Source organism: Diabrotica undecimpunctata, chromosome 5 (genome assembly GCF_040954645.1).
Source record: "Diabrotica undecimpunctata isolate CICGRU chromosome 5, icDiaUnde3, whole genome shotgun sequence".
In the NCBI taxonomy this organism is placed as follows: domain Eukaryota; kingdom Metazoa; phylum Arthropoda; class Insecta; order Coleoptera; family Chrysomelidae; genus Diabrotica; species Diabrotica undecimpunctata.
Window position 1 is genome coordinate 85,325,470 of NC_092807.1, and position 23,068 is coordinate 85,348,537.

At 32.5% G+C, this 23,068-nt stretch overlaps 1 protein-coding gene across 2 annotated transcripts in view; it reads right to left on the reverse strand.

The window, feature by feature from the left end:
* Positions 1–1,783: 1,783 nt before the first annotated feature.
* Positions 1,784–23,068, reverse strand: part of LOC140441434 (5-hydroxytryptamine receptor-like) — a 2,088,213-nt gene continuing 2,066,928 nt past the window's right edge. For both annotated transcript variants that reach the window (XM_072532163.1, XM_072532164.1), the window contains 2 exons: positions 15,620–15,799; positions 1,784–9,335 (listed from right to left, as the gene is read on the reverse strand). In XM_072532163.1, coding sequence (XP_072388264.1) covers positions 8,740–9,335; positions 15,620–15,799 — 776 coding nt within the window. In that variant the 3' untranslated portion in view covers positions 1,784–8,739. The remainder of the gene's footprint in view (positions 9,336–15,619; positions 15,800–23,068) is intronic.

A 23,068-nucleotide genomic window follows, 5' to 3' on the forward strand; every position in this document is an offset into this window, starting at 1 on the left:
ATATGCCTGCATATCTTTAGCAAATACCTTAGTTGTATGTTTTGATCTGCCACAAACTTTACCCACTCCGCTGATCACAGCAGGGCATCTAAGGTGTTTTATTTGAGGCAGTTGTGGACATATAATTTTTGTGTTTAAGATTTGTTGCACAACAAAGCTCATAGGTTTACGTGGTCTAAAAATATTGCTTCAAGAAGGTCACAGGCAATAGGATTGTGTCTTCTGCAGTTCATCAAGTCACTACCACCAACCGTAACAAAACTTATTGCCTACAGCGATTCCTGTGGAGGGCAAAATAAAAATAAATACATAAGCAAGTTGTTCATGTTTCTTGTTCAAGCTACTCACTTATACTGGGCACACGTATATGAAATGTGATCGTGCATTTGCTCTTATTAAACAAGCCAAAAGAAAAAATACACAAGTATTTATCCCACAACATTGGACTTCCGTTATAAAATCATCTGCAAGGAGTTTTGTTGTGCATAAAATGACTCAACAAAAATGTTTTTTACATTCCAAAAATTTAATATTCTAATAAACGATATAAAACTAGATGTGAAAAAAAAACCCATATATTTTAGAGAGATACCATTTAGAATAGAAAAACCATTTTAAATATTCTTAAAATGCAGCAATATTTTCATTTCAATTTAAACATACTATTCAAGAGGACTTTCCGTTTTCTAAATGGGTATCCGTTTTACCAAGAGGTCGACTTTCCCTTAAATTAGAGAACATATTGTCCACAAATACCGACGAGATAATGATTACCACAGCAAAGTGGAAGGATCTCCAAACATTACTAGACTATATACCCCCCGTCTATCATTAGTTTTACAGGGATCTGCCTCATAAGGACCAAAAAAAAGAAAGAGACAAAAGCAAGAGAGTCTACAACTCGAAAGTCCGATAATGTGACAGCTTCAACTTCCAGGGTAGCGCATGAATCGGATTCAGACAATGATACGGATGATAGTGCCATAATTAACTCTGATTATGAGAATGTATGTGTTACTATGTGAATAAAATATATAATAGCCTATAGATATTTTCTTTCCACCTGTGACTAATGCTGAAATAATGCATTTTTTATGGAAAAAAGCTTTAAATTTTGAAACTACTAATGACGGAATATATAATTCGTCTTATATTTACCTTCTTTATCGAAATTGTAAAGTTTTTTAAATGTAGATTTTACTGTAGCCAAATAAGTTTAAAGGCAGTTTATTCAATATATTGGAATTAGTACTTATACCCGTTGTATTTTAACCCCTTCTATTGTTCTAAATTCACTTCAGCAGTCCAGACAGTTAACATAATATTTTTCTACTTCAATTTTAAAATTCGCAGAATTTTTGGCTAAGCGGCGACTGACTTCTTCATAATAATAAAGCGCCAGTATATTTATCGAACCCTTTGCAGTGGTTTTTATTAAATCACAAGGTTAAGTAACTCCTTTAGTCCACTAATACTCCGCACATAGCCTCCTGTGCTTTTCCTGTTTTCAACACTAAAAATAACGCTTAAAGGGTAACGTAACACTGAAAGCCATTAGAACATTAAATTTTAGAACTGATTCGGTAGCTTAATGTACCAATAGGAAAAGGACTGTGTTTTAAGTCGAATTAGCATTGAATTACTTTAAAGGATTCTATAAGCTGAATGACGAATAGTACAGCATTGCGAAGTCATACACGAATTATATATATATATATATATATATATATATATATATATATATAAACTAAACATATCTTATTAAATTTATTATTTACTACCTAATACCTAGCTAATACACAACAGCAGTAATAACAACAACCAACATTAAAACACTACAGAAAACGCTGCGTTATATATACATAATTCTGCACTACTAATGGAAAGACTTTGTAGCGTTAGAACAATAAATATTTGTTCTAAATAGTAACATACCTCACTAGGTTATAAATAAATTTTGGGTGTTTCTCAATATTTAGGCCGTTGGCTGATTTTTATCTCTTAATAGAAATTTCTTAAATATTGTAAACAAAAAATATAAACAGGTTGGTACTGGTACCTACTTAAATGCGTTTTTTGACATCACTTGCAAGTAAAGAGAACCCGCCTTCTGGAGAAATAAATTTCCGACCAGCCACCTCTGCAACCAATGCTTCAGTTCATATGTTTTTCAATGACCACAGACAAAATGTCACGGTAGGATCTGGAGATCCAAAAGCCAAGTACTTCAACATTCCAGCCCAGTCCACTGTCTTATTTCAGTACTTCATGTGATTTAATCAGCCACTCCAAAGGCAAGGGGCACTATATTTTTGCTGTAAGCCCACAGGATATTGTTTCAATCCCTAAAGCAAATATTATCAAACGAGAAAATAAGCGAAAAAAAGGAACAGCTGCAGTTTTGACCTCAAGCCCTTTCAAGATGGAACTAGTAGCCGCAAAAGCAGAGAAAGAAGAAAGGGAAAGGCTTAAAAAATAAAGATGGAACTCAAAAAAGGAAAGCAGAGTAATAAGAGGAATGAAGGAGGCAAAGAAAAATTTAAAGGAAAGCAGAAAACGAAATCAAAATCAGCGAAGCGTGCTGTATTTAATGACTCGAACAGTGACGTGAGTGATACTAATTGCCTTTTCTGTTTGGACTTATATTCCAAGTCAAGGGAAAATAAAGGTTGGATAAAGTGTTCGGGTTATTTATGATGGGCACATGAAGCTTGTGCTGGGTGTGAAGAAGAAGACAATGACTTTATTTGTGACGTTTGTAAATAAACTCTGCTTGAAACTTTGTTTTTCTACGCTCGCAATAATGTTTTTATTTTGAAAATACACTTTCATTTAGTATAAAAATTCAGATTAAATTTTGTATTTTACATCTCATGGACAGTTTGTCCCACTTCACAGGACAAAGTGACCATTTGGTAGGGTTAGGGTAAAAAATATGTATCTAAAAGGATTACCGAGATAAAGTGAAAATTTAAATTTCCTTATGTAGCTAAGTACATTGGATATCGTATGTTAATATATAGTGTATTTCTTATTTATTTTCTTTAAGATAAAAAAAATATTCCTTAGTATGGCCACTAACATTTTCTTGAGACATCTAAATGCAATTTACTATTTTTGTTAGGAATAACAAAAACAAAACAAAAGTAACAAAAACAAATTTTGTTTTTGTTACTTGGTAAAAAAATTCTTCTAATGCTTTAATTGTATCTGACTTATTCTTACTGAAAATTCAGACAGTAAAATTCTCCTATTTCCTGTGTGAACACTAACAGGAGAATGTTATCATTGCATGTGGTTGTCTTTTGAAAGTCAATCCACGTGCTACCTATGATTTTTCTGACGGGTATTCTTAAGTTAAAGTTATTTAATGTAATCGAATAGACTATGTTCTATGACTAGTAAAGTCCTCCCAGAAACACAATTCTTTAAAATAATATTGACAATATCATTTTAAAGTCATCTACTTTAAAATGTATAATATATGTCTAAATTGTCAGTAAGAATGAATTAGATTTTAATAAGTAACAAAAACAACTTTGGTTAAATTTCTTAATGTTTTGTATTTTAAGAACGACTTCAAAAGTGGAAATCGAAACATTACATAAACTTATTGAAAAGTAAAATTGTGGCTTATTGCCAACAGAAATAGTAAGTCAATTAGTTTGTCTCTATTCTTATGTGAATAGAACTAATTTTGATCTACATATTTGATTAACTTTTTTTACTTAATGTAAGCATTACACTTGAGTTATTCCTTTTGCAACTTTCTAGCATATTAATTTTGGTATTACTTTGTCTGTGATAAAATATGTTTCATGCAGTCTGTTCTTGTCGAGAATCAGTACGGTATCATGAGTAGATTATAGAAAACTTGATATTTTTTTAAATGCTAAATATATTAATAACATTATCTCATATCAATCCCAAATAAAATTCCAAAGCATGTTTATGTTTCATTTTCCACCGGTCTAAAAATATTGAGATCAACCCAAAGTAAATATTATGATCTGATAAAATTTTTAAAACGTTCTTTAAAAGTTCGCTCAATTACCTAGGAGTATAACTTGATTAAATCTTAATAATAAAGTTCATTCTTATTTTAGAAGATATGGTTGTGACTGTACAATATTTTAAAAACACAATTTAAAGATCTTTGCTCCATTGTGGACTTTATCTTAACTAGGATAATACCAATAAAAGTAATAGTTTTTTTATATTTAAACTGTATTCTCTAGTTGGTTTTAATAAATTTATTGGTTCTTAACCTACTATATCTATGTATATCTTAACTATGCACGTACGATGATAAGTTAGTTACTATATTATAAGGGATATTGGGTTTTCTATATTAAAATATATTATCTTGTCTCAGAAAAATGTATTTTGATTGGTTAATAACAATTACATCAAATATATTCACCAAATATTGACAACATTGAAAGTAATAGTAAAGTGTGATCTTCCTAACCATCTCCTACTAATATACCATAGTAGGTGGCACGAATTTATAACTGTAACTTTATACCATATCCATTTATGCAGAGAGATAATTTCAAACATTCCAGACTTCAAATATTTATTATATAAATACCATAAAAAAAGATAGACAAATAGAATATGTTTTAGAGGTGGAGACTTTCAGTGATTAATTTTTCATTATTTTAGATATTTTGCTTTTATAAAAATAACTTCTTAGCAAAAACAAAGCAATCAAAAACAAAAGTGCTTAGGCACTACATTAATATTTATTAGTTAAATATACATTTACATATATATTAATAATAATAAGCAATACGAAGTTTGTCTTCGAATTCCGTTCTAATATTTTGGAAAATTTCGCTGGAAATTGAACGACTTGCGGGTGTAATTAATATTTTACGTTCATTAATATCAACAAGTTATTTATCATAAGCAACAAATTTAAAATATTTTCAAAATAATCATCTACATATTTCCATCTATTTTTATATAAAATATGTCTATCTTTTCGGAAATCTCTCGTTTAACCACTATTAGACTGAAGGAGAAAAATAAGTAAAAGATCGTCCCGTAGAAGCAAATTACCTTTTACATCAATTGGAGTTTCTATGTCGACAATTCTGAGAGGATTAGTAGTCTCTTCAAGCATAGTAAGATACAGATCGTCTGTCAAGTTTTTTTTTAAATAAATAAAGTACCAAAAATCACATTTTCGAAAATTCCAATCCTCACATTAACTTTTTGTATATATTGTGTATACTGTTTTCGAACAATTTATAAGTTTTCATTACTCTAATAGTAAAAATGTTGTTTATCTTTATTTCCATTAAAATAATTACCATTTGTTATTGAAATGAATATTCGACAGAATATTAGGTATCAACTTGATTTGATCAGACCTGATATTACCAAACTGTATTACTTCTATCAAAATAACCACTATAAACCTTATGCATTTTTAGAACTGTGTCTCCCGTCACATTTCCCGTGAACAAATTTACTAAAAAGTTTGAACTTTTTCGTTTAGTACTACCTTAATACCGGTTATTTCTTTTTTTAATAATCACCGAATCCGTTTCGAACAACTTCTCCATAGAATGAATAAAGAACTTGTAACTTAAATTTGGATCTTTTTCATTTAATCTTCAGAAGGGCCACCCCACGTGCACAGTGTCCATCTTCCAATAAATAAAAATAATTTCAGTTCTTTCTTGAAGAAGATATCCCATTTTTTTAATTGTTTCACTTAGTGAAGATATTACTGAACAGCACAACAGGTAGATATGAATTAACGATACGCTAAATATTTAAAATTTTTTGCTTAGAAAGAAATCCGGGGAGGTTTTAACCATCAATCTTTACATACTAGAACATTTACAGTGAGATTAGTTTTCTTCGCCTGCCTGGCCCGCTTCGTTATCGGAACAACATATTATTGTCCAAAGCTAATTTGTTTGACATCCCTTATAGGTAAGGGAGACCGTAGCTTGTTGCCGCAGAAGTAAGTCGCCGCAGTAGCTTTTTCTTCTAAATATTATATTTGGCAATGATGTTAGATATGCCTACGTGATCCTAAAGAGCGGCTGCAACTTTATAGAGAGTTATGGCAGAGCAACAGGGCGAAGTGCAGGGTGTTCGAGTAAAAATAGATAAAATAAAAATCGAGAGCGGTGAAACTGTAAAAATAGAAAATAGATTATTTAGAGGCGCAGCACGAGACTTTAATATTCCGGAGAGTAGTTTAAGAAGATTTTTACTAAAATTAAGTCAACATAATTTAATGGAATTTACCGAGATGTCAACAATATGGCGTTATTATAAACCACGATAGATAAGAAATATCTTTTTGTATATACGTCTTAATTTTTACGCAAGTTAATTCATTTCAGGTGTTCAATAACGGACAAGAAACCCAGTTAGCTTTTAATTTTCTTAATACTGCCGATATTTACTACTGTTCAAGATCAAAACAGGTAAGAGCTTTTACTTACGGGTATGCCGTAGCCCTAAAAACAAAATATCCGCCTCCATGGGATGAGAAGAAAATGGCTAACAAAGATTGGTTCACTTGTTTTTTGAATTAGCACACAACATTATCGATACGAACACGAGAAGCCACAAGTTTGGCAAGAGCTTTAATAAAATTAATACGAAAAATTGTTTGAAAACCTGAGGACAGGTTTAAATCATCTTCAAATTGGATCACAAGACATATATAATATCGACGAAACTGGAATTACTACAGTTTAAAAACCGGACAAAATTATAGTTAGAGGGGGATTTAAACACATTGGATGAATTACCTTCCAAAAAAGAGGAACACTGGTTATTTGGACCGTTGCAGTTTCAGCTTTAGGATGTAGCATTCCTACCTACATATTTCATATTTCCTTGGGTGAATTTCAGACAACATATTATGTTATGGCTCCTTCAGGAAGTATTGGAAATGAATATTCTTCGGGGTGGATAACAGCAGCTTATTTTTTAGAATAGTGTAAACATTTTGTTAAGCACGTTAAGTGTTCCCCGGAAAAACCCATTCTACAATGACTCTCACCTGTCTACTGCTGCTTTAGATTTCCTTAAATAAAATGACGTGACAGTGTTGTCATTTCTTCGACACTGCTCACATATATTGGACAGATCGGTTTATGGACCTCTTAAAAAATATGTCAACTCGGCCTGTAATTTCTGGATTACAAATCATATTGGCACAACCATGTCAATTTATGACATCCCTGGTATTGTTGCAACTACATTGCCTCTAGCTATTACTCCTAAAAATATTACAGCATGTTTTATGGTGATTGGAATTTATCATTTTGATAGAGTTATATTTTCAGAAAAACAGTTTGTCATCATATTTCACAAATCGTCTTGACCCACAAAGTAGTAATTTAGACAAAAATAAAGAGACCAGAATAGCACGGTTAGATAAAAAAGCGCCTCCTGAAAATGTCATCCAGTACGAAGATCGGCCAGGAACTTCAACTGAGAGTATGAGAGAAAGTTAATCAGAAATTACACATGAAAAGGTTACTCCTTTTAAATCGACACCCCTTCTCCAAACAAGTCCACGAAAAATATTAAAAGTAGGTAGAAGATGTCGCCAAGCGGCAATACTATCTGATACACCTATCAAAGAAGATCGTGGGGAAGAGCAATAACAGTGATTTTTTATGTATTAATTGTTTAAATGAGGAGGGTAATTAGTAATACATAACGACAAATAACTTGAAATTTAAAAAATAAAAAAGCTTAAAATTAATCTATTAAATAAAAAAAAAAAAAAATTGTAGCAACTTGCACCGACACTGCGACAACTTTTTCCGAAGCAGGGTAAGTTTGCCGCACAATGTATCACGGTAAAGAAAAAAATGTTTTTCAAAGTCTTAATATTGACTAATAAATTTTGATGCTGCCAAATCCTAACTAAGATAAAAATGTATTTATTAATCTTAATTAGTTGTTTTTAAATTAAACACGCGAAAGCATACATTTAAAAATATCCAAACTGCAACGAATAGCTCCGGTCCTCCCTACAAATTTTTTTCCTTTTTTCTAGCTAAAGACTGTTTATTTTTTATTTACTGATTTGATTTATTTTTTCATTTCCATATTTACTTTTTATTGTAGTAGGTTTATCTTTAAATTACTTTTGTTCCAATTTTAATTATTTTTGATTCATTTTAAGTTGTTTGATATCCTGTGTTAAGTTCGCAAGGACTTACATTACCGGATTTTTCCTCAGATCTTTCAATTTTATCGAATAATTTAACCACTACTTTTTATTTCATCTAATACGTAGTCAGGTTCAATATCTCGGGAATTTCATTTACCTCGTTCATATGTATAATTTGAATAGTTTTTATATTTTCTAAAATACGTGGTTTAGTTGGTCATTTGAATCTTAATACCTTTACACTAAAATTTTTGTTATAAATTAGAATTACCCAAAATCGAATTTAATTTTACAGCTAAATAATAAACAAGTTTTTCTTTAACTACCCGAAACCGAATGTATGTCAATTACAACAAAGTCTTTATACAATCACACATTATATTTAAAAATACGCAATGAAACATTTTGTATAAGTATAATAAATGTATTACAAAAAATAAAAACTTCTTTTTTATCCATTTGTAAATGCATAACTATTAACCAAAAAACATATTTTTCTGATACAAATAATATTACGGGTATACCAAAACCCAATATTTTTCCCCGCTAGGTCCACACACGAAAATCTTTTTATTTTATCTCATTTTACCCGATCTATAAGTCCGTGGTCCCCTGTGTCCCCCGCACAAAATCCTCTTGAATGCTTGCCGAAACTCTGGACTAAAGATGGTGTAGATGACTGGATTAAGCGTAGAATTAAAGTATCCCAGCCACAAAGCAAAGCTCATGATGTAGCCACTAATGTTGCAGGAGTCCCCGCATAAAGGCAAAAGGAGAGCTAATATGAAGAAGGGCAACCAGCACATAACAAAGGCTCCGGTTATTATTGCTAGAGTTTTAGCTGCTTTTCTTTCCCTTTTTGCTTCTAAACTCTCCTTCTTTTCCTTTTTGGACGGCAGGAGCTTGTCGACAGATGCGGGACAAGTTGGAGGTTCTTTGCTGAGTGTTCCGGCTCGGCTGACGACTGTACTTTGCTCACCGGCTGAACCGTTATTTGTCCTTTCTTGGTAAATATTATTTTGGTTGTCTAGAGGTTTTGAAATAGTAAATGCTGTAGTTTCTTGCTGTTGAAAGGTGCTTTGAATTTTAGGAGTCTCTGGTGTAGACTTTTGAGCTTCTGTTAGTGCTAAAGTTAGATTTTTGGATGCATCTGGAGCCAACATAGATTTCTCTGAAACAAAAGTAATTTACATTAAAACAAATTGGAGATAATAATACGTACGATTATTGCAAACATTTTAAAGAAAAAAAATCAGTAGATATGTATATCTTCTAAGATAAACACTAAAATATAGAATATGGAGCGAATAATGTTAAAAAGCATAGAAATAATTTTAGAGCTTATACGGTATAACTGGAGGCAAACATATAAGAACACGAAAAAGAGTTGTTAGGGACTTTAAGCTGCAAAATCTATGTCTTAATTTCCAATAGTACCATGATAATAAGTGTAATATCCCGTGGGAGTTTTTTATTAGTTCTATCAAGCGCCCTCCCCTGTGAATGGGAGATGCTCTCTGGGTAGTTTTAGCACTGATACCCAGAGGGTAGCAGATATCCTGCCGCGAAACAAAAACTGAAACCAAGCAGTAGGTTTAAAATCTACATCCATGAATATTTAGAGTCGTTGCCTAGTGAACGCCAGGAAACGTCTAGAGCTGGCGCTGGACGTGACTTCATGATGAACGTCGTCGGTGGCACGGTGTTGAGGAGGCGGGCCTTTGTCATACAGTTAGCTATATCCTAACAACAAGAAAAACCACAAGTTAGTCAAACAACAACAAGAGCCCCACTTGCTGAAGGTGCTGCGCATTAAACATCAGCAGGCGCCCAATCAAGCCGGACGCAAGGAAGCGCATAAGGTGACAAACCTCCGTCAAGAAACTATCGGCTATCGACAACAACAGTATGCCGAATTTTGTAGGGAGTACCCAGATATTCAAGTATCTGAACAACGCATAGCAGATCAATACCAAGTAATTATTAGAAATATTCTTATCCCAGAGACTAGACGCGATATCATCAGAAGTGAAGTAGAACGGGAGATTCATAACCAAGAGGTAGTTGTCGATCAATACCCCAATTAAGTCATTTCTAACTAGGCGTACAACAAAAAAGGAACCAATTTACTGCCTTCATTGACTGGAAGAAGGCCTTTTATTCAGTACGGCATAAATGACTTATAGATATATTAAAAATGCATAAAGTCGATGATAATATAGTGATCTTTTTAAAGCATATAATAATGGACTGAACTACTAAAATTCACCTTCAAATATATGGTGAAAATAATGTCGAAACTTAAGATATCCTAATTAACCGGGATCTTGTCCAGAGAGACTTGTTAAGTCCACTTTGGTTTTGTTAGCAATGAATCCACTATCTTAGCTACTTAAGTCCACTGACTCAGGTTTTAGCATCAAAAATAACAATACTGTTGTGGCAATCATCTGCTGTATATGAATTATTTGAAATTAATGGCTTTAACTCTAAACCACCTGGATCAGATGCTAAAAACTGTGGAAACATTCTCAAATAATATCAGTATGCACTTCGAAATAGACAAGAGCTGTGTTCTTAATATAGTCAGAGAAAAGGTATACCCCGGAGGTTTCGATGTACAAGATGACCAAAACATCGATAGAATAAGTGAAAATGATATATACAAATACCTCGGAGTAGAGAAGGCGCGGAAAATTGACCATAAACAAATAAAAACCGAACTAACTTCTTAGTTTATACCAAGAGTAAGACAACTAAATCTAAACGAGTAACCAAAGAGACAAATGATGCGTATCTGAAAATAATCAACAAAAGGACTAGGGGCAATGTTGAAGAATATCTATTAAAGAGAAGAGAGGAAAAACAAAAACAAAAGCAGAAAAAGTGGCAAAAAATCAATAAAGAGTTTAAAGAACTGAAAAAACTAAATAGAGAATATGATCATAGAAAATTTTACAAACAGGTTAACACAAAAAGAAAAGTTTTCAAGCACAAGTCAAGGCTTATAATGGAATCCTTCTGAATGGCAAAGTAAAAGTACTGAAAAGGTGGCAGGAACACTTTATAATGCTACTTAGTGGAGAAAGTAGAGCTAAAGGTAAAGATAATGTAGAACTATAACAGAAGGAAACTTAGCTACCAACTTTGGAAGGAATTAATAAAGCAATTCAGTCTCTAGCCCGAAACAATTCACCCGAAGCAGATAACCTACCAGCACAAACCCTCTCTTTCACAGACTATTAACACAGGTATGGCAAGAACAGGCTTTACCAGAAGATTGGAATACTGGAGTTATATGCCATATACACAAAAAGGGAAACTTGCTTGACTATTCCCACTTTAGAGAGATTTCCGTTCTTAATTCGGCATTGATACTTAACGAACGATTGGTACAGTATACTGACAATACAATAGGATCATACTAAAGAGGCTTTTTGAAAAACATATCTACCATTGATCACATATCATCCATTAGACAAATATTAGAAAAAAACAACGAAGTATGATATAAACGGCCATTACATCTTTGTAGTTATTAAGGCTACGATACTGTTGACAGACTCTAATTATATTCGGCTATGCTCGAAGTTGAAATATCAAAAGGATTGATATAATTAATTAAAATGAGAATAAGAAAAGTTGAATGTAAAGTGAGAGTACAAGGGAATCTTTAGAAACCATTTACAACTAACAGAGGACTACACCAGGGAGATGGGCTATCATGCACGCTGTTTAATCTAGCATTAGAAAAAGTTATGAAAAATTCGGGAATAAATTTAACGGGTACAATATAATACCAGTAGTATAAAAATAATGGCATATACTGATGATATCGTGATCATTGGAAGAACCCGAAATGAAGCAGTTGAAGTTTTTACACGTATTAAAAATGCCGCAGAAAACATCGGACTTCTGATTAACTCTCAGGAAACTGAATATATGCCGGGTATATCAAGAATGCAACAAAATAACTCAGAAGTGCAATATGAAACCATAGAAACGGTGGAAGAGTTCTGCTACTTAGGGTCACTGGTTAACTGCAAAAACAACTCACACACACACACACACACACACACACACACACACACATATATATATATATATATATATATATATATATATATATATATATATATATATATATATATATATATATATATATATAAATATACCGGTATTTAGGCGCCACGCCTTTCCGGTAGGGATCTATGGAGGAGTATTACCGAGACGCAAGCCCTTATCTCTTGCCGTACTGCTCCACCATAGGCCGATCAGACACCAGCATATTCTAGTCTAAGCCGCAGATTCATCTAGGATTTTAAAGCTAGGCCAGGCTGCGCTAGCCTTTTTTATTTTTCTGTACACCGAGCTGGGGCTCGAACCCACATCCTCTGAAACATTCAACACTGAATAGAATGAGAATCGGCTGCCTAGCCCGCTTGGCTATCTGACCGACAAAAAAAACTAAATAGCACTAAAACCAACACATCAAAAGAAATAAAAAAAAGAATATATGTGGCCAACTTCTGTAATTTTGGCCTAGGTCCTCAACTAAGGGCAAAAAATATGTCCAGACCAACAAAGTGCAAACTTTTTAAAACGATAATATGCCCAGTGCTCAACTACGGATTGGAAACATGGCCAATGACGACCCGAGATAAAGAGCTACTACGAATCTTTGAAAGAAAGTATTGAGGACCATATATGGCAGAGTTAACAAACAGGGTCTGTGAAGAAGGTGATGTAATTTCGAACTTGTATAAACTTCTTGGTGATGCAGATATCGCCGATAACGGCTACGTTATGCGGATTAATGAAAGTGATTCTTCTTAAATAACCATGTTAAGTTATGTTAGGTTAAATAGGCCGGTCGGAGGAGGAAGAAGGGCACGACCTAAAATCTGGACGATTTGCAGGACTATTTAAGGGAGATTGGAGCAAGGGGATGGAGAAAACACGCACTCGATAGGGTAGAAGTAGGATGAAAGAATGTTTTGAGGCAGGTCAGGGCTCACGAAGTCTGTAGCACCAACTGATGATGATGATGAAGGCATCTAAATCAGCCATATCTTCGTCTTATCCGCTTAAACTGAGGAAATTCAATGAGATTAGCCAAGAATATGTAGACAATACAGCGTCAAACTATTGGTTAAAATCAAGAAAAATGTTTCTGAAGACAGAGGGTTTCCTAATAGCCATTAATGACAAGGTTCTTCCAACTAAAAATTACCTGAAATAGGTAATATTTTTGCGAATATGTAGTAACAAATATTCATTCTAGCCAGTTATCTGGCAATTCTCCATTATTGTATATATTATAAAAAAGGAGGTGATAATTGCTACACTCTGGTTATCTAATAGCTGTAATAATCTTATAGTTATCTTGTCAGGCCTTTCTTTGCTTATCCAAGTTTGCCTTGACTCTTTTAGGTGTTAAATCTTAGTAGACTCTTTTATGAGTTTTAAGTAATAATTATATTGTAATATTTCCTTTCTGTTCAGTACTTATTAATTTCATTTAATAATCTAGCACTGTATATTCGAAAAATATTTGGCATGAAAATTCTACTTTTACCGTTGGTTCTTTCAGTTTCTTGCAAGCAAGAATGCAAGCTGTCATTTTATTGCTCCATCTTTAAGACAGGACTTCTGCAGCAAATTTTTCTTTGTTTTTGTATTTTTATTATTTATCTATCTATCTATCTGAAAATGTCTTGTGTTAGTCACTCCTGTTTTACTGTTTCTTGTCTGCAGATTTGCTTGAGCTTTTGTAATCAGTCCCCTTTTTATTTGTTCCAATTTTCTTGTGTTTTCAAAAATGATTTATGTAGTTAGTATTTGTCAGACCAATTTGTTACGACTTGCTCTTAATTTTTTGGAATACCTTACTTTGAGTGCACGTGCAATAAAAGAAAGTAGAATATGGTCATATCAAATATCTGTACCTGTGTAGGTCTTAGCTAAATTAACACAGATTTTAAATCGTTTATTTACTGTTATATAGTGAACGGCCTTAGCTCAGCAGCTTGCTAAGCCAGAGCGCAAGAGTTCAAATCTCGGTACCAACAACGACATTTTCATTTCTAAAAATTATGTTTGCCGATCACCGGGCTTCGGAGCGCACTTTAAGCTATCGGTCCCCCTGGGCTAGTGTGTGTATCGACACTAGCTACTTAAAAAAGGGTTAAAGAAGCATATGGTGCAGGAACCTGTCCGAAAGGTTCTCCCCGGTTAAAATTCCATACAGTATTATTAATACTGTTATAGCGGCACCACACTTCGCTATGTTAATTGTTATGCAGCTTCGCTACATTCGCCCAAATATTTATTATTTGTCAGCAAATAACAAATATTCTAGTCCACACTTGTGCGGGCGGGCCAAACATGCCAAATATTTGCATTATGCGTGTGAAGGTATGATAGTTGTATATAAACAAATAAATTTATCAAATTAATGGTTTAAAAATAACGATAATTACAATAAATTTAGGTTAAGATAATAGCGAGACAGCCACCAATGCGAGCGAAGTGTGGGCAGTCGACACATACATTCAGCGTGGATTTGGCTTATTCATGTCCTTTGAAGTATGTTAAAAAATCGACAAGTGGACGGATAGGCATAATATGTGCTATTCGGGTATTTACTTATACATGCGAATAAAGCATATAATTGACGAATGTACCTTCCCCACTTCGTCTTTTCGGCCGAATATGGCGCATAACGAATAACACAATAGTGAACTTGATGACGCCATTACATGTGATCAATTTGACTTCCTACAATATTATCTTCTTACTTACTTAAAAACTTCTAATTAAACAGTCTATATTTACGTAAAAAGCTACGTATTAATGATAACAAATTTCTTTTAACAGAACTGCACCCAGTGTTTTTCTGTTTCATTTCAATCATCAGAGATTAATACAGAAAAATTCTTCCTCTGTCGAATACTATTCTAAATGTCGTAATGCCTCACAATATGAGAATAAAGACTATTAATATTTTTATTTTAATTACAACATAAAAATAATAAACAATAAAATTAAAAAATAACATTTTATCAAGCCTAATCTGACAACTTATGACATTTTAATACCTGATTGTAGTTTGACTGGTCATTCCAATATTTCATGAAATTAAGTTTCGACGTTTGCCTGATCAAATTGTTTTTTTAGTTTAGTTTATTTGGGATTTGAATAAGACCTTATGTAAGAGTTTTGAGAATTGACTGTATATATATATATATATATATATATATATATATATATATATATAATATATATATATATATATATATATATATATATATATATATATATATATATATATATATATATATATATATATATATATATATATATATATATATATATATATATATATATATATATATATATATATATATATATATATATGCATAATATTTAATTAAACATATAAATTAAGTTTACCTTTATCATCTGTATCATCCATTAATTCTATTGTAGTCGTTGTAGATTGACCTTCCATAGTCATTAAGGAATTAACCAAAGCTTCTGCCGCTGCGGACTTTTTGTCGGGATCCTTCTTTAATCTTAAAAATTTTCTTTTAGTAAGAAAACTTTTGTGTACTTGGCCGTTGTTACTAGTTTCTGGAAGCAGGTAACATTTTATTTACCACAGTATACAAATAAAATAACTTTAATTATTTAAACACAAAAAACCGAATATATCGTTGATGAGGTATTAACGGAATTACATAAATACAATAAATAAATCACAAATTTAGTATTATAAAGTACATATACAATTATAATTTCATCAGTTTAGGTAGGTTAGTAGTAGGATATGTATATAGTTAATTGAATAATTTTGTATGTTTTAGAAAGTATAGTAAACTTTGTAAATTCGTGGTAAACGCTTTTTTAATATTATCACGGATTTCGTTATTTGTTCTTGATTGCTGAATTGCAAACCGTCAATTATTAAAAGTGTTACTGGTACTTGAACAAAACAATTTAAATAGAGATGTGATGGTTAATAAATATATGTATTAATATTTATGATATGTATTGTTTCTGGAAATGTTAGAAAGGTACCCTCAAAAAGTTGACTGTTTTGATTTTGCTTAAACATGCATTTCCATGTTGCTTGTCATAACTGTATTATGTTTAGGGTAATAAGTTGTTTATAGTCGGTGTATAATTTATGTACATACATATTTTCTTATACTTTTGTCAAACCCAGTAGTTTTTAACGTTAGTTGATCTACTTTCATAGTATCCTCTATTCCCATCTGGTATGGCATCCAGACTAATACAACGTCAATATTTCTAAAGTGTAGTATATTTGATCTATGTCTCTAAAATCCGTAACAACTATAATGGTTTTACTGTTTGTTGCCAGAGATACATTATAGACACTATTCTTTTTCTTTACATCTTTACAGCACTTGTTGAGATTTGGCTGCCTTGAAAGTTTCTTCCAGCATTCTGTTCATTATTCCTAACATTAAAATTACTTATAAATATAAATCCTGTTTTTATGAAACTATGCTTCGATTTGTCTCGGAGATTTTATAGTACCTTGGCGTGTATTGTGAAAATATATACCACTAAATCTTTCTGCATAGTCGATATTTTTAATAGGGGATTTTCTTTCGTTTTTCGTACATTTTTAAATCGTTATCGACTGTTCTAGTAGTCGATGTGTTTCCGTTCACTCCGACATTTATTTGTTTATCAATTAGAAAGTTATTTTGAACACTAAAATAAGGACCTGCCCTTTCAGAGTATTTAATATATGGTACATATATCCGAACTGTATCGAATGTCCTGTTTATGTTGAGGATAAATCAAAACAGCATCATTTATTGCTGAATCGAATGCTATTAGGTTGACATACTAGATATTCCTCTCCAAAAATCAATTTTAGTTAAATAAGTCGCTTGTTTTTTTTTTAAACTAAGTTCGTTTAAGGTGAAATTTGGAATTTTTTTTAAAAGTAGAAAGATATATCTCGGTAAGATAAAGGAATGTATTTTAAATTTATTCTGTTTATAAATATGGTTTCCTTTAAGTTTAGTCCATAGGTCTAAACACTGATATTTGAGAACACAGAATACAGAAATATGTTTTCATATCCTATTTCTACTTCCCCAATATTCCTTCTATAATTTTGTACAAGTTAGAGAAATGCTTTTCCCAGTTTTCTGTACTGATTTTAGGTCTTACTATTATTCTATTGTGGTTACATTTTTTTTCCTTATATGACGCATCAACCACGCAGGGTTATTAGCGTGTATGGATTGTAATACAGAGTTAGAACTTAACAATAGAATATTAACTATAGCAATACATAAATAGAAATAAACCTAGATCTATACACGGTAAAATATTAGATTTTTTGATATCAGCTTGCAGTCTTTGAGAAAGGCGAAAATATTTTTAGTATTACTGTCTTTTCCAAGAGCACTGTTTAATGTTAATGGTATGTTATACATTTTGCGTTGCACATCGTACTTGGGGCACTGCAATAAACAATGTTTTACCGTTAAGACACTTTTACACATGTCACACACAGGTTTATCAGTATGTTTTAATAGGTAGTCGTTTGTTAACCGAGTATGGCCAATCCGGAGGCGAGTGAAGGTTACTTGTTGTCTTCTATTGTTAAATTTTGGGAATTTTTTATGATTATTATCAACTTCGTACAGCTTGGTTGGGGAGTTCTTCCATGTATCCTGCTATATTGAATTAATCCTTTCTTTAATGAATGCTTTCAGATCGGTGTGAAAAACTTTTGTATTCTCTTCTGCGTTTACCCATATAAAACGGTACCCATATAAAATTAATTTTTATGTTCATATTTTCTGCATGTTTTAGTTCCTTTTTAATGAAAGGAGTAGTGGATGATTACAGTAGACTTGGTTTAATGCCATTCTTGAGCTGAGAGAATCTGTTATGATGATATTTCTCTTTTTATTTTTGTTAACTATCAGAACTAGTGCTTTTAGTATCGCATACAGTTCAGCTGAGAACGTTGTTGTGTATGAAGATAATTTGTAAGCTTCTGTATAATCTGATGAGTAGATTGCTGCCCCAGTTTCGTCTTCGTTTTTGGAGGCATCGGTGTAAACTTTGAAACAGCTACCATATTTGCTTAATAGTTTTAGAAATTCTTGATTAATTTGACTTGCTGGCGTTTTTGATATGTTTAGGCGCAATAAGCTGGTGTCAGTAAAGGAAAGTCTAATTGTCCAAGGAGGAGGGGTTAGAATTGAGGAGATATCGTAGGTGTCTGGAAAATGGATACCCATTGTTAACAAGTAGGTATGTAGGCGGTAATAGAAAGGGTGATCAGTTCAATTTGAAGTTTGGAAACAACTTTTGAAGCGGTCAGCAAATACGTTGTGTATAACAGGATTATCTTGATTAGACAATACGGCTGCGGAATAAGAAAGACTTAGATATTGTCTTCTAAATGCGAGTGGAATCTCTCCAGTTTCCCAGTATAGAGATTGTATTGGACTTGTGTAGTGTGCTCCTAAGGAAATTCGGAGGCCTGTATTTTGAATAACATCTATTGTTTTTAAGTACGATTTTTTGGAGGATTTGTAAACAATTGAGCCGTAGTCCAGTTTGGAGCGTACTAAAGCCTTGTAGATATGTAGTAATGTAGAAGAGTCGGCGCCCCATTTTTTGTTTGCGAGTGATCGTAACAAATTTATTCTAGGCTGACATGTCTTTTTTAAATATTCTAAATGTTTCTTCCAAGTTAGTTTTTGGTCAAAGATCATACCAAGAAATCTAACTTCGTCTACATATTTAAGCTGTTCTCCATTTAAATATAAGTTCTTAGGTTGTATTTGGTGACTTTTCGTAAAAAATACTGCTTTGGTTTTGAGGGTATTGAACTGAAGACCACTTGTGAATGACCATTTTTCAATTTGATTTATGGCTTTTTGGACATGGTTATGGATGGTTGTTAGGTTCTTTCCTCTACAAAGTATAACTAAATCGTCTGCATATAGCCTAGCTTTTACAGGATGTTTAATTTTTCCGGTAATAGAATTCATAGCTATAAGAAACAGAGTAGTGCTAAGGTTCGAGCCCTGTGGTATACCATTTTCTTGATTTTTTGTTGAGGAATATACGCCGTCTACTCTGACCTGAAATTGTCTATTTTTTAATAAGTTTGATATGTATTTCAGTATATTACCTCTTATTTTCCATTCGCTGAGCTTTTTCAAAATTAAATATTTCCATACTGAATCGTAGGCTTTACTAATGTCGAAAAATATTCCAATACAGTGTTGTTTGATTGCGAAAGCCTCATGTATTTCCGATTCTACATCAATAAGGTTGTCTACAGTAGAACGACGTTTTCGGAAGCCACTTTGTTCTGGTATAATTAGTTTCTTTGATTCCAGATACCATATGAGTCTGTTATTTATTATTTTCTCTAACATTTTGCACATACTACAAGTAAGAGATATTGGCCTATATGTTTCGGGATCTGATTTTGATTTACTTTGTTTAGGAATAGGAATTATTATTGAATTTCTCCAGGATTCTGGAAATACATTTTTCGAGAAAATTAGGTTGATTATGCTGAGTAAGTATTCTTTAGATGGGTAGGTGAGGTTTTTTTAGAAAAATAGTGGGTATATTATCTGGCCCAGGGCACGCGTTCTTACAGTTTTTCATTACCGTTTCTAATTCATCCATCGATATTGGAAAGTTTATTTCGCTGTTATTTTGATCTTTATAGTCTATGGTAGATTTTTCTTCATTTATTTTGTTCTTTAAGAAATTTGGTGAATAGTGTGCATCGCTTGAGTTTTTTTCATAACCTAATGCCAGTATATTTGATATTTCCTTTTGAGATTTATATATTACATTATTTTGCTCTAACAGATTTATCGACTTGTGTGATTTTGTACCAGACATTCTTTTTACTTTTTCCCATACAGTTGTCATTGGAGTAGAACTGTCAATTGTTGAAACGTATGTTATCCAAGATTCGCGCTTTGCTTTTTTGATAGTATATCTGGCTATAGCTCGTAGTCGTTTGAATTCTAAAGAGTTTTGTTCATTTTTCTGTCATTTGAATTTACTAAACGCTTTCTTGGATTGTTGAATTGCTTGTTTGCATTCTTGGTTCCACCAAGGAACTGGATGGAATTTACTGGCGAAGTTAATTTTTCCAATATTTTTATCTGCTGAATCTATTATCAGTTTTGTAATAAAATCTACTTCTTCATTCACATTACTGTTTTGGTTTATGACATGCAAGTTGTGTTGGATGTGGTTTTGAAATTTCTTCCAGTTAGCATTTTTCAAGTTCCATTTTACTTCAGGTATAGCTGTAGATGATTCTTCGTTATGGATTATAATAGGGTAGTGATCACTATCGTATGGCTCCAGTAATACATCCCATGAAAGCATATGAGTTATTGATGGTTCACATATAGACAGGTCAATAGCAGAATCTTCACCCGATTTAATGTCGAAACGGGTGTCTTGTCCATCATTAAGTAGATTTAGGTTAAATTTTTCCAGAAGGGATTCTATTTTTCTACCGAGACTCGTAAATTTTTTTAAACTCCATAAAGGGTTATGTGCGTTGAAGTCTCCGACAATTAGTCGTGGAATAGGTATTTGATCTAAGAGGTCCGATATTTCGTTATGGTTAAGTTCTTGGTTGGGGGGAATGTATATGTTGCATACGGAAAAGGTAGTTACGTCTTTGATTCTGACTGCAATTGCCTCGAGGTTTGTTTTTAATGGTATTTCTATACTATCAATGTCGTTCCTTATGTATATCGCTACTCCTCCGCTGGCTATTTTAGCATGTTGTCGATTTTTAAAGAAACAATTAAAGTTTTTTAGTTTACGTACAGTGTTGCTTTTAAAATTAGTTTCTTGTAAACATAGAATCATTGGTCTCTATTTTGAGATTAATATTTGCAACATTTCTAAATGGGTGTAATACCCATTTAGATTCCATTGAATTAAACTGCTGAATACTATTATTATGTTAGTATGTGTCTACAGAGGTATCGCTGTCTGCCTCGATATGGAAGTTTGGATCAATTTGTCGAAGAATTTTATTTCTAATTCGGGTGCATCTACTTTTAATTTTTGTCATTTAGTTTAGAGTAAATTTTTGTCAGTAGATCTGTGACTTCAGAAATTTCATTGGTATATATTTTTGCGATACTTAGTGGGTCCGAAGATCCTGTACAGTTTTCGAAGAAATCTATTAGTTGTTCGTAGTTAAAGGGATAATTGGAATTTTGGTCGGTAAATAATTCGTCTGTTGGTTTCAGCATTTCCTCTAGCGTCTTTGTTGGTTTCTTTTCTTGGTTTAATTTAGTCTTTTTCTCTTTGTTTTTTTTGGATTCAAATAGGTGTTCTGATAAAGAAGTTGGGGACGGTGTAGAACGCTCAGAAACTGTGCGTTTTTGTGGTACTGGATCTGTTTCTATTTGATTAGTTAGGAGTTTTGTACTTGGTGTTTTATGTTGCATAGTTTGTTCCTTCAGTTCGGTTTGATTTTGTTGGATGGTACTAGTTACTTCTTTAGTCACCTGATTGTTACTATTATCAATAGGGTTCTGACCGACTTCTATATTGTGAGATATAGAAGTTGTGTCGCCTGATACAGATACCTTTGCTGGACAGTCTTTTGCTAAGTGCTTGGTATTTTTGCATATTTGGCAAGTCTGGCTATCTAAAGATAAGTATATTCTATATGATGTTTCCTCATGAGTAATAACAAAAGAATCGGGTAAGGTATGGTTGGTTAAAGGGGATATGTAGGTTTGTCACCTGAAGCTTAATATATGCTGGAATTCAGGACTTGAAGTCCCTATCCGTAGAAATTATAGGGGTGACAAAAGTTTTACACCAAGTGCTTGCAATTCAGATTCCAAGATTAAGTGTGGAATGGACGGACATACGTTAGAAAGTACTAGTCGTTGGCTGGGGGTGATTAGTCGACGTGCTTGCAAGAATTGTTGATTAATGTTGATTTGTTCGTGGTTGGTAATAAAATCATCAACCAATTTTTCATTAGCTAAGTAAATGCATATTCTGTTGTTGGATAGCCTTGAACAGAACATAATGTTGATTGGTCGAATTATTAGGCTTAAACTGTGAAGGTAATCTTCAATTATAGTGTTGTCTATTGCATCAAATACGATTGCTTGATTTCTTGATGGTAAAACACTAGTAGTTGGTTGTCTGGTAACGGAAGAGTAACTTTTAGGTTGCACAGGTTGTTGGTCTGGTATATAACTAGTTTGAGTTGACGTAGATGATGATGGCATGATGTAAAAATTAATATTTTGGATGCCAAAATATTAATTATTTGGAGCCATAAATACTGGCCTATTTATATAGTTCTCAATATTATTTGAAATAAAGGTACCTTACCAATGTTTATCATTAAAATAAAACACTTTCACAAAACGCATTTTTAACTTTGCAAAAGCAGGTAAACGAATAATTAGAATTTAACGTCTTTACTCGTTGGCTGTTCTGATAAGACTTATTGCTGTTACATTGTTTTTTAATATATTCGTAATCTGTTTTGTTGTCTTTGCTATTTTATTATATAGCTTCCAGCTACTGTTAATCGATTCTATAATTTTGTATCGTCTTGCCGCTTTCTGTTTTTTTCTTTTGTATTCGTTTACTTTTTTATTTGTTTAGATTTTTATTCATCTTGTTTGTTTGTTTCTTCTTTATGTTTTTGGCATTGCATTCTTCATTAAACCACCCTTTTGATTTATTGTTTTACCATCGTTCTATTGTTTCATTTAGCTAAGTTTATGTTGTTTCAGTAAATTTCTATATCTTCAGTTTCGACTGTTTGTAGTTTTTTCGGTATGTCTTCTGCGGATTTGTTGTTAA